General features: G+C 38.6%; 1 protein-coding gene across 1 annotated transcript in view; it reads left to right on the top strand.

Moving 5' to 3' along the window:
- The first annotated feature begins 4,842 nt into the window (after positions 1-4,842).
- The window catches only part of PASD1 (PAS domain containing repressor 1), a 72,723-nt gene continuing 64,177 nt past the window's right edge, over positions 4,843-13,388 (top strand). The window contains exons 1-2 of the mRNA XM_023202275.1: positions 4,843-4,870; positions 10,708-10,796. Of these exons, the coding sequence (XP_023058043.1) occupies positions 4,843-4,870; positions 10,708-10,796 (117 nt within the window). The remainder of the gene's footprint in view (positions 4,871-10,707; positions 10,797-13,388) is intronic.

Below are 13,388 nucleotides of genomic sequence, written 5' to 3'. Positions count from 1 at the left end.
TCATTTTCCTCTACACTGGCTAGATACAACTCAAATGTCTTCCACCTGTGCATGAACTGTGGTGGTTATTTAGTTTTGTATTCATACCATTTGTTCTCTCCCTGGTAGTTGATCTTGGACTGGTCTTGTAGAATGTCACCTTGCAGGCCAGGCACGGTGGCTCACGCCTGTAATCCCAGGACTTTGGGAGGCTGAGGCTGGTGGATCACGAGGTCAGGAGATGGAGACCATCCTGGCTAACATGGTGAAACCCCGTCTCTACTAAAAATACGAAAAAAAGTAGCCGGGCGTTGTAGCAGGCACCTGTAGTTCCAGCTACTCAGGAGGTTGAGGCAGGAGAATGGCATGAACCCGGGAGGCGGAGCTTGCAGTGAGCCGAGATTGTGCCACTGTACTCCAGCCCGGGTGACAGAGTGAGACTTCATCTCAAAAAACAAACCAACAAAAACAAACATGTATGCAGATTTCTGGAACTCTTTTTCCCCCAGAGCTCCCTTCTTTCTGATACTCTGCGCCATAAATTGTAACCATCTTTCTTGGCTTTCTGAACTCTTATGTCTGTCTCCTAAAACTTAATGAGACCACTTTATTCTGCTTGAGATCCTTCTCCCTCAATCATGCTCTGGAAGTGCCCTCAGGTAGAAATCTGGGATTATTGTGGAGCTCTTCTCATTTTTGCTCTTATCTCAAAGATCACAGGCATGTGCTACCTCTTTCCAGTGTCTTAGAACAGGCGTTTCCTATAATTTGTCCAGTTTCCTAGTTGTTCATGGCAGGAGGGCTGTTCCCACATCAGTTATTCTAGTGATAAGCAACAATCCTGTCTCAGTCTGTTTTCTGTTGTTATAACAGAATACCTGAGACTGGGTAATTTATAAAGAAAAGAGGTTTATTTAACTCAAGGTTCTGCAGGATGAGAAGTTCAAGGGCGTGGTCCTAGCTTCTGGCAAGGAATTTTGCACTACATCACAACATGGCAGAGAAAGTTGAAGGGGAAGGGGACATGAACAAAAAGTGAGGCAAGAAGGAGGAGGAACTTCAGCGTCTAACAACCCAGTCTCTCAGAAACTAATCTATTTTCCTGAGAAGTAATCCTGTATCAGGAGAGTGAGAACTCACTACCAGGAGAATGGCACCAAGCCATTCATAACCCAAACCTTCTCACTAGGCTCCACCTTCCAGCACTGCCTCTTTTTAAGGATCAAATTTCAACATGAGTTTTGGTGGAGACAGGAAACCACAACCAAGCCACAGCAGACCTCTATAATTTTTGGTGCTATTGTATATTTTAAAAATATTTTCTTATTTTGGTTGCTGGTATGTAGGAACAAATTCGTTTTTAAATATTAGTCTCGTACACAGCAACCTTGCTGAACTATTTTATTTCTAATAGTTTGCAGAATTTCTTAGGTTTTCTCTGTAGATAATCAGAGTGTTCATGAATGCAGACAGTTTTATTTTTCCTTTCCAATAATTATCCATTTTATTTACTTTTCTTGCCTTAAGGCATTGGTTAGCACTTTTAGCACTGTGTTAAGTGTTTTAGCAACCACTCTTTTTTTTTCCTGAAACTAAAAAATTCCTTTAATGTTCTACCTTTACATAGGAGGTTTGTATGTTCTGGTTGATAAATTTTATCAGGTTAAGGAACTTCCTGTGTATTCCTAGTCTGTTAAGAATATTTTCAAAAATCGTATGTGTGTATTAAATTATATCAAATGTATTTTTCTGAATCTACTGAGATGATCACATGCTTTTGCTCTTTTTATCTGGGATGTTGAATTACATATTTTTTCTAATGTGAAAGTATCCTGATATTTCTGGATTAACTCCACTTTCTTAATACCCTGCTGCTTTGGGTTTCTACAATTTATTTAGAATTTTTTCATATGGATCATAAACAAAACTGACATAAAGTTTCTCTTTTTGATGCTGCCTTTCTCTGGTTTGGTATGAAGAATATACTAGCATTATAAAATAGATTGGGTAGTTTCTCTTTTTATGTGTTTTCTAGCATAATTTGCATGAGATAGGAGATACCTATCAGTTCTCTAAATGTTTAGAAGCATACGTTTGTGAAATCATCAGGTTTTGCTTAGATTTGTTTAGGTTATTTTCTGTGGATGGATTTTTCACTACCGAATTTATTTATTTAGATTTGTAGAGTTTATTCAGGTTTTTTTGTATCCTTAAGTAGGTTTGGGTAAAATTCATTTTCCAAAGCAGTATCCTATTTTCTCTCTGTTTCTCTGTTTTCAAATGTATGGGTATAGAGTTGATCATACTGCTTTTTACTATGTTGTATTTATAGTATGCCCTTTTATTCCAAAATGTGTCCTCTTCCATGTTTCTTGATTAATCTTGTATAACAATGCTTTATTTATTTCACTAGTTTTTATTTTAAGAAGCCATTTTAAGATTTCTGTTCTATCTTTATTTTTATTGCATTATTTTCTGGTCCTATTTAGTATTTTCTTACTTCTCCTTTGTTTAGCTTTACTTTTATTTTTAATTTTTTTTGTTTACTAATTTACTGATTTTTTGTTTGTTTGTTTGTTTGTTTGAGATGGAGTCTTACTCAGTCGCCTAGGCTGGAGTGCAGTCGTGTGACCTCAGCTCACTGTAATCTCTGCCTCCCAGGTTCAAGCAATTCTCCAGCCTCAGCCTCCTGAGTAGCTGGAATTATAGATGCCCACCACCACACCCGGCTAATTTTTGTATTTTAGTAGAGAGAAGGTTTTACCATGTTGCCCAGGCTAGTCTTGAACTCCTGACCTCAGGTGATCTGCCCTCCTCAGCCTCCCAAAGTGTTGGGATTACAGGCGTGAGTCACTGAGCCCGGCCAACTTACTAATTTTGTTTACTAATTTGTTTACTAGTTTTTGTTTACTTTTTTTCCTAATAGGCATTTAAGATTAAATGCTTTGGTACTACTTTAGCTGCATTTTACTTTAATATATTTTTAACATGGTATACTTGTAATATTTAGTTCTGAGTATTTTCTGCTTTTCAGAGCTATTTAGGAAGTTTCGTTATTTTGAATGTTCAAATCGATCAGGTTTTATATTATCTTTTTATTATTGATTTCTAATTTAATTGTATTTGGGCCAGAAAATACGGTCTATTTGATAATATTCTTTGGTATGTGTTGATCTTTTTTATGGCTTAGAATGGCTTAGCTGTTTTTGGTGCTCTGAAATTTCACTGTGATGTTTCTAGGTGTGGTTTTATTTTAGTTTATCCAGATTGGGTCACATTTTCCATTCTGGAAAATTTAAAATTGTCTCCTTACTGCTCATCTACCCTTGCTATTATGCCTACCTGGAACCTGTCTTAGGTATATACTGTGCCTTCCCATTTTGTCCTTCATATCTCATAACCTCTTGTTTCATATTTTCCAACCCATTTTCTCCTACTGTATGGCAAGTTTCCTCATAGCTCTGTTCCATTTATTAATTTCCTTATCTGATGTTTCTAATACATTGTTCAACCCATCTTTTAAAAATTAATTTCATTGAATATATCTATTTATATAACTTCTAATTCATCTTTCTCCACAGCTATTTGAAGTTCTTGGGGGTTTCATACTGTTGGGATGTGTGTGTGTCCCTTAGTTTGGGGATTGATAGATTATTTCCTTACGTATTTTCTAATTTTGAATAGTGAGCTCATCTTCAACAGTGCCTTATCTGTGGAAATTCTGTGGAATCTGTCTTTAGAAAGTATCTCCCCAGAAGGGGTTTATCTTTGCCTTTTCTGGAACCCCAAGGTTGATTCAGTATGGTGGTGTCTTTTCTCCTGCACCCAGAGAACATGCTGAGACAGACAAGCTTCCTGTTTGCTTCTTTTGTTGGTGGGAGGATTTTTTTTTTTTTTTTTTTCAATGTAATGTTAGCCTCTGGGAGTCCTGGCTACATGTAGGGAGAGGTGGTGAGTTTTAATTCCACTTTCTTGTTTGGGTTATTTTTTATCCATTTTTTTTTTCAATGTAATGTTAACCTCTGGGAGTTCTGGCTATACATAGGGAGAGATGGTGAGTTTTAGTTTCACTTCCCTGTTCAGGTTATTTTTTATCTAGGAGAGCATTAACGCCAAGCACGGGTTCATATTTCGTGCTTAGTACCTTTCCAGTGTTTGACTCCCCAAACTTTTCCTTACTTAGAGAACATTTAAAGGATGTTTGCTATATTTTAATCACTTTTTTGTAACACATATGTATTGGGATGCCATTGACATCTACCTTGAGGCTTTGGCCTTGAGGTGATATGTGAGTCTAATTGTACAGCTCAAAGCAGAGGACTTCAGTGATTTCAAGGCCATTGTTTTATATACCAAGGATTTCTGTGAACAACAATAATGCAGATTTTTCTCTTTTGTGGCATGTACATGCTTGGCATGAAGCTTTCAAACTGCATCTGTCTTCATTTCCTTAAATTTTCTCAAAGTTAACAAAAGTTAAATGAATTTAAGGGTATGGAACTAAAACTACAAATACTTGTTTTTTGTTTTTGTTTTTGTTTTTTGATTAAGTGGTGTAACCACAGAATGTTTTTGTAACTTTTACAAATATATTCATTTGTAATGTTATTATCAAAAATATTCATTAGGGATTACACAATAAAGCAAGTCTTCAACATCTACATAACGTATGAGAGTGTTATTGGTACTTAATGAAAGCCTATCTTTAAAAGAAGTAGGCATTCCTTGAGGGAAAAGTGTTACACAATTGAGAATTTTGATTATCGTTATTGCTTTACTGTGATTCACCACTAAAACTGATTTCTTAGTAAAATATTGCTTCACTTTGATTTCAGGAGTCTTCCTTACATCACTGAATAATGAATGAGGATGAGAGAGAGAAAGAGAAGAGGTATGCATTCATAACTGACTGACATTTCTGTCAAAGCCCTCTCCCTCGTGCTCTGTTCCCATTTCACATCTAGCAAAATGCTACTTTCTCAGGGAAGCCTAATTCACTCAGAGAAATGTCGTTTCTCCAGTGTTGTTTTTTTTTTCATAACTGTCAGCACCAACTCTATTATAATACTTAGCACATTACCTATTTGCCTGACAGCCCTCTTCCTCAAACTGTGTCCTCCATGCCTTGCACAGTGCCTGCCCAGAGCTGACTCTAATGGTTGTCAAATGACTGACAAGTATACAGTCCCTGATATTTTTAGAAGACTATTTTTGAGCCTTGGCTTGCCTACAGCTTAAATTCATTTGTGTTTGAGAAGATAAATTAACTTATTTTTCCAGATCAAACTTCTAAAATAAATTCAAGTACACTGATCAAAAAGTTTTTGTCAAAAGTTTACAGTAAGATCTGTGGTCTTTAAATGTAAAAAAAAAATCAATTAGCATTTTATGGTTCAGTCTTCTCTCTGAGAAGAGCATTGGCTTTGAGAGAGCCTCTTGTGTGATTATAGACCACTTAGAAAGAATTTAATTTTATCAGAAACACTCTTGCTAAAGGATGTAATAATATATGGTGGAACAAAGACCCACCATTAAATTCAAATTAATTTGGACTTATTTTATATAATTCTTAGGTCACTGTGCCAGGTACTGTGCGGGGCTTTGTTCTGGAAGAGACAAGGAGACAGATATGGTCCCTACCCTCAAGGGCCCCACAGCAAAGGGAGATGAAGTTGGCTTTCATTTCCTTGTTTTAATAATGATGATTATTGTTGCTCTATGGGTAATCAAAGGACTGGATTTTTGCTCAAATATTGACATTAACTTCTCCCTTTCTCTCTTCTTACCTTCTATTGTTCCATCATCTGATTTCCCCGCCCCACCCTTGCCATTAGTAACCCTGATTGGTTTTCTTTTTCTCAATTAGGGATGAATCTGATGAATTCGAAAAGGCAAAGAAGGCCGAATTAAATGCCGTCTTGACAAGACTCCGCAAAGTACTGCAAACTCATGGCTATCCTGTAAAAGGAGACAAATTGGAAACATCACAGAGCACCACTGTCCTTTCACAAAAGGACAAAGGTTTGATTTGTTCAGCCTCCACCATCATTATAGGTTTTCAATTAGCCACATTGAAAATTAGCTGTGGGTGGGACAACTTCGTCTCTCACTTTACCTCAGACATTCGTTGGGAAGAATTAATGATTAGAGGAACTCTTGAAGTACCTTCTAATACACAGATAGTTTGTTTCTTTGCATTCACAAGTTTGTATATGGTTGACACTTAAAATGTGATTGAGATTCATGCAAAAGTGGGCCAAGGAAATGAAAATTAATAGAAGCATATGTGGGAAATAATGCAAATTTCTGTATCTTAAGCACTTAAAGGTATGTGGTACATGTTGCTGAGGGAAACATGGTCCCGAGCCTGTAAAATATTACCTACAATATTTTTTTTTTTTTTTTTTTTTGAGACGGAGTCTCGCTCTGCCCAGGCTGGAGTGCTGTGGCCGGATCTCAGCTCACTGCAAGCTCCGCCTCCCGGGTTCACGCCATTCTCCTGCCTCAGCCTCCCGGGTAGCTGGGACTACAGGCGCCCGCCACCTTGCCCGGCTAGTTTTTTTGTAGTTTTTTAGTAGAGACGGGGTTTCACCGTGTTAGCCAGGGTGGTCTCGATCTCCTGACCTCGTGATCCGCCCGTCTCGGCCTCCCAAAGTGCTGGGATTACAGGCTTGAGCCACCGCGCCCGGCCTACCTACAATATTTTAAGGTTTAACTCAGTAGGTTTAACTCAAAACATCTGAGTAAGTCATGCCCATAAATATGTAATTAATGCTGTAATAATCTCTTACTTTAAAATAATTTTTGACCCCATGATACCTCCAGGTATTGCCCTATTTCTGTGTTCTCCTCCTTCACAGAAAAACTTACTGAAATGATTTTATGGGCCCTGTCTCCACTGGCTCACGTCCCATTCTTTCTTCAACCCACTTCACTGAGGCTTTAGCTCCTACCATTCAACTACAACTACTTTTGTCAGGAATACCAGTGACCTTCACATTGCTGAATTATTTAGTTTAACTGTCCTCATCTTTCTTGACTTTTTCAAAACATTGGACATGTGACCACTCCCTCCTTTTTGAAACACTTTTCCCTCAGTTTCCAGGACAGCACAATCACCAAGTTTCTTTCCTGGTTCATTGGCGTATTAGTCCACTTTCACACTGCTGCTAAAGACATACCCAAGCCTGTGCAATTTACAAAAGAAAAAGGTTTAATTGGACTTACAGTTCCACATGGCTGGGGAAGCCTCACAATCATGACGGAAGGGGAAAGGCACATGTTACATTGCAGCAGGCAAGAGAGAGAATGAGAGCCAAGCGAAATGGGTTTCCCGTTATGAAACCATCAGCTCTCGTGAGATTTTTTCACCACCACGAGAACAATATGGGAGAAAGTGCACCAATGACTCAATTATCTCCCACCAGGTCCCTCCCACAAACGTGTGGGAATTATGGGAGTACAATTCAAGATGATATTTTGGCAGGGACACAGAGCCAAACCATATGACTTGGCCACTCTTTATCTGTGTTTTTTTACTTCTTCCTCCCCTTTCAACTTCTAAACATGGGTGTACCCATGGCTCAGTCCTTGGACTTTTTTCTCTTTTATATTTACACAGTACTCATTTTCCAGGTTACCTTATCTATTCCCTTGATTTGAAGTGTTATGTAGATATCAGTGACCTCCACTTTTAAAATCTATCTCCAGCCCTGAGCTCTTTCCCTGAGAATCATACTTATTATACAATCAGCAAAAGAGTTTTCTACGTGATGTCCTCAATTGCGTATTAAATAGAAGGGTTAACATGGCCATAAAGGAACTCTTGATACCCCTCCACTGCATTGCCTGCCTCATTCCCACCTCCAGTTCTCTTCATATCAGTAACTGGCAACCACCAGTCATTCTGCCAGCCGCACAAGCAAAAAGTTTAGAAGCCGTTCTTGTTTCCTCCACTTCATTCACCATCCTATCCAATTCCCCTGCAATATTTTTTTGGCTTCTACCTATACAGTATGTTTCATATCTATACATTTCTCACCATTTGCGTAGCCTTGATGTACCACCCAAATCCAGGCCACGATCATCTCTTACTTTTTTTTCTTTTTTAAATTGATCAATAAAAATTGTGTGGATTTATGGTATAGAACATGGTATTTTGATATATGTATACACTGTGGAATGGCTAAATCCAGCTAATTGATGTATGCATTACCTCACATACTTACCTTTTTCCGATGAGACCACATCAAATCTACTCTCTTAGCAATTCTCAAGTGTACAATATATTGTTATTTACTGTAGTCACTGTGATGTGTAATAGAACTTGAACTTACTCTAATTGAAATTTTGCATCCTTTGTCCAACATCTCCCCATTCCCTCATCTCTTACTTTTGATGAAGGTTCATAGCTAGATTCTGCCTCTGTCTTTACTACCCACTTCATTCTGTTTGCAACAAACAGCCATAGGGATCTTGTAAAAATCTACCATGTCACTCTCCTGCTTAAAAGCACTTCATGGGCTGGGCATGCTGGCTCACGCCTGTTATCTCGGCACTTTGGGAGGCCGAGGCGGGTGGATCACCTGAACTCCTGAGGTCAGGAGTTCAAGACCAGCCTGGCCAACATGGTGAAACCCCATCTCTACTAAAAATACAAAAAATTAACTGAGTGTGATGGCAGGTACCTGTATTCCCCGCTACTCGAGAGGCTGAGGCAGGAGAATGGCTTGAACCCGGGAGGTGGAGGTTGCAGTGAGCTGAGATCGCGCCACTACACTGCAGCCTGGGAGACAGAGCGAGACTCCATCTCAGAATAATAATAATTAAAAGCATTTCATGTTTTACTCAGCATAAAATATAAACTTCTTACCATATACCCTACATGATCTGGCCCTTCCTATCTCTCAGGCTTTCCTACTGCTTTACCCCCTGGTCATCCCACTGTGGCCACTCTGGGATCCTTTCGTCTCTTCAAACAGGCAAAATGATTTCCTGCTTCATGTTGCACTTACTGCTTCATCTCCCTGAGATGATTTGGTCCCATATCTTCACACAGTCGCTTTCTTGTCTATCAAATCTTAGCTCAGATGTTACCTTCCTAGTGCCTTCCTAGTAAGGCTTTTCTTGATCACCCGATCTTACCAATTATTGTACTTGCAGATACCTGAAACTGTCTGTTGTGTTGTCTGTATGTTGATTATTTGTCTACGCTGCCCCATCAGTCTGTAAGATACAAAAGAACAGTCACCTTATTTTTCTTGTTTATGCTATATCCTGGACCTGTAAAGCAGAATATGACCCATAGCAGAAGCTCTGTAAACATTTGTTAAATAAATGAATAAAAGAGGTTCAGTTTAACAAGTATTAAATCCCTGCCATGACTTAAGTACCATGTTAGACATTGGGGATATGGTGAAGAATTGGATATGATGCACACCTTAGAGAATAAACAAAAACAAGTTCATGGGTAATAGTAAAGTAGAAAAGTCCTTTATGATTTATTTATAAAATACAGTGGTTATCCTTTCTTGGCAGTATATGAACTCCCTATCTTTTTTATTTCTTTGAATGAAGTATAGGAGGTGAAAGTTATTAGATGGAATTGGAAGGCAATGGAGAAATTTCTTCAGAAATTGACTATGGAAGAGTATCATGGGTTGTTTCTTGAGTTTGAAGAGTTATGCCTAGAATTGAGTTTCCAAGCTGGGACAGTGGTCAGGATCACTGATCTTGAGGCATTTATGCAGTTGGCATGGTTTACTTTTCCTGTTACTCCTATTTCACACCCAGTTACACACCCTATTTTCATTCCCTCATCAGTGAGGGCTCTAAAGTTCTCCTTATGCATGGCCTCCCTCTTACCCAACTCTACTTCTAGGAAAGAGTCAGTGACTCATGCCTGTCAAGAAAGCAGTAGCCACTGTCAACATTATCCTTGTCATACGATTTTATATTTTTAATAGAGATCAAAGTTGTATGCTGTGGGTCTCATTTTTCTGTGAGGAGAAGGAACTAATGTTTATTGACATGAAATATTAAAATCACTTGAGATCAGAGGGCTGTGTTAGTGAAGTCCCTTTGCTAGTGAAGTTAGTGGAGTAGGGTGGAGTTGGGGAGGTAGAGAGGGGCACATGTTAACAGCAAAGACTAAGCACAGGAGCAGAAACACACTTCTCATTGAGGAAACCAGAAAAACCTGAAGAATGTGATAGGACGGATGGGGGAGAGGACAGTACCAGTAGCTTGGAAGAGATGAAAGATAAGGCTTGAAGATATTCTAGTTAAGGGACCTTGTGTAAAGCTTAAATAGATGAAACTAAAGAGTGGAATTTCATAATTTAGTCAGGACTAGGGGAGGACTTTGGGGGTCTGGATCTGCTTAGAGCCCCTTGACTTACCTGGCAGATTATGGATACTGGATTTTGGTAGAACTCAAGAGGAAAAAAAGGACTAGAAGTTGAAAAATCATAAAAGTGTTGAACAGGTCATAATGTGTGTGGTAGAAATTGAGTTGGATGATCTTCAAAGTCTTTTTCAATTCCAAACACTTCTGTGTTTGTGATCATTTATATACAATTAGTTAGCCAACATCAGATCCTTCATTAGCACTTAGCATTTTCTCATGAGTCTTTTCTATAAATTAAGTATAAATTTGAAAAATCTAATACCCATAGCTAATCATTTTAATGTGACACTGTTCTGTACTTTCTTCCTCTTTCTAAAAAGACAAAGTCAATCCAAAAAGCTCTCAAAGGAAATTAAATTGGATTCCATCTTTTCGTACCTATGATGACTTCAACCAAATGATGCTACAGGTAAGAGGGCTTTTCTTCTTTGATTACTTCATATGTTGAATACATGTAATAGAAGGCAAAGAATAGTGTTTGTCAAAGTGTGATTAGGAGATAATATGCATTAGAATCAACCAGGGAGGTTGATAATTTAAATCGTCCACATCAGAATCTCAAACCTGTTAGGGCCAGGAGTTTGCATTTCTCTCAAGCTCCCCGGATGCTTCCTATGCCAACTGAGTTTTGAGAAACACTGATTTTGAGTGACAACAAACACAAACAAATCTTTGTATAGGTTAGTGGCACGTTAAGTGGTTATCTGGTAGACTCTTTCAACATAGATGGTTATACTCTAATGAATTAGCCTTCAAGTAGTTGTTCCCCCCTCAAGAATGTAAGGTGTTTATAGTTTCTATCTCCAAGAGAACTGGTTAGTTTCACAGGCCACAAACTGCACTCCGAAGGACCATATTCCTTTGAGTTGGACAGATAAGGATACAGATTTTGCCTTTGTCACTTACTTGCTGTGTGTCTTGACTGAATTACCATCTCTGAGCCTTGATTTCTTTCTCTTTAAAATGAGTAAAAATGATCTTTATCTCATTGAGATGATGTGAGGATAAAATAAAGTGAGCATGTGTAAAATATATAGTACACTGTTTGGCAATGTTAGACACCCAGAAATTATCAGTCTGGTCCCTTTTCTCTTTCAGTATTGGCTGATCACCCAGCACTATGACCATTAGTGGTCATAATGGTGTCTGAGAAAGGCATTGTGTGAGTGAATCTTTTCAAACCCATACCAATGTTAGAGGCAAAATTCTACTGACTGTGAATGATTGGAGCCATATTTTAATATTCTACTTCATTTTTCTTCCTTTTAAGCAACAGACTCTCACTTTTTTTTGTTTTTTTTTTTTTTGACACAGGGTCTCACTCTGTCATCCAGGTTGGAGTGCAGTTGTATGATTGTGGCTCACTGCAGCCTCAGCCTTCTGGGCCCAAGCAGTCCTCCCATCTCAGCCCCCAAAGTAGCTGGGACCAGAGGTGCACGCTACCATGCTCAGCTAATTATGTTTTATAACTCTTTATAGAGACAAGGTCTCACTATGTCACCCAGGCTGGTCTCCTCAGCTCCTGGGTTCCAACGATTCACCTTGGCCTCCCAAAGTGCTGGGATTACAGGCATGAGCCACTGCACACGACCCTCTCTCAATTTTATTAAAGGTTTTGTTTTAGGGATCCTATACACAAATATTTGCTAAATAGAGGACTTAAAATGTGTTATGTGAAATCCTGTTACCAATTTTATGAAACCAGATGCTTATTTGAAATATTTTAGAAGCTAGACAAGATATAACTACACCCTAGAGGGATAATTATGTTCACAACTGCAGAATATATGGCATTCAACTGGAAGGATCAGAATATCTTGGGTAATTCCCTGCTTTCCACTTTTTTCCCCTCCATTAGGCTTTAATAACTTCCCTAGAAAAGTCTGTTCTTTATTCATGAAGTTTTTTCTTGCAATAAACAAGCTCAGTCTGACTAATCAGAGCTGACTTCAGCCAGAGAGATGGAAACATCAGGGAATCTGAGAAGAGGGACAGTAGAGGGCTCTTTCTCTTCACTTTCCATTTCCATTACAGCTTTGGCCATTCTTTTGAAGCATGAAAGAAAGCGGAGTTTGGAGGGCAAGAGATCAAGGTGCCTTTGTTTCTTATGGCTTGTATTTCAGAGCAATGACTTAGCTTTGGATGTTTCCTTCCTGTTTGCCATACTGTTGGTCAAACGTAACAGCCTCCTGACATCTGTGTATCAACCTACACAGTGCTCTCATGTAGAGTAGCCGATTTCATCCTCATAAGAAGCCTATGATTAAGTTAATAATGATGTTGATCCTTTTTGCTGTAGGAAAGAGGAGACCAAAGCTGGGAGAGCTTACACCTTGCACCTTGTGCTACTCCAAGACCTGTTGAGTAGCACAGCTAAGTAGCACACCATGTTTTCTCACTTACACTCCAGCCCATGGGGGTCCAGACTAACTCAGAGCAAACCATCTCAGTAGAGAATGTGGTAATCAAAATGCCAAAAGCAAGCAGACATACAAAAAATGAGTAGAGGAGCAAAACGCCTTACCAGATCTGCCTAGACTCTTTTCTGAACCTATGTGTTTGGAAGGTCACTTCAGGCATGTGGCAGTTTTGGACATTATCTTTTGACGTCTAATAGGAAATAGCAAACACCCAATTTTAAAAGCTTTTACTTAAAATTTTATCTTACAAAAATGTATATGACATATATTAACAGTTAAAAAATAGTACAGGTAACACTGAGGTTAAGAAATAGAGCATTACCAGATCCTTTGAAATCCCCTTTGTCATGATTTTCTTCTTCCACACCACTTCTTCCCTACCATTTCCTGAGTTCTGTATCAATATTCCTTTGCCTTGCTTTGTATTTTTAGGACAAGTGTATGCATCTGTAAGTGATATGTTGTTTTCTTTTGCATGACTTTCACCTTTATATAAATTGAATTATATTGTATGTACTCTTCTCTGACTTGATATTTTTGCTCAACCTTTTTCAGTTCATCCATGACTCTGCATGTAACTC

This window comes from Piliocolobus tephrosceles, chromosome 12 (assembly GCF_002776525.5).
Source record: "Piliocolobus tephrosceles isolate RC106 chromosome 12, ASM277652v3, whole genome shotgun sequence".
NCBI classification, from domain to species: Eukaryota; Metazoa; Chordata; class Mammalia; order Primates; family Cercopithecidae; genus Piliocolobus; species Piliocolobus tephrosceles.
Note: the sequence above shows the minus strand (reverse complement) of the source record. Positions and strands in the feature narration are given on the sequence as shown.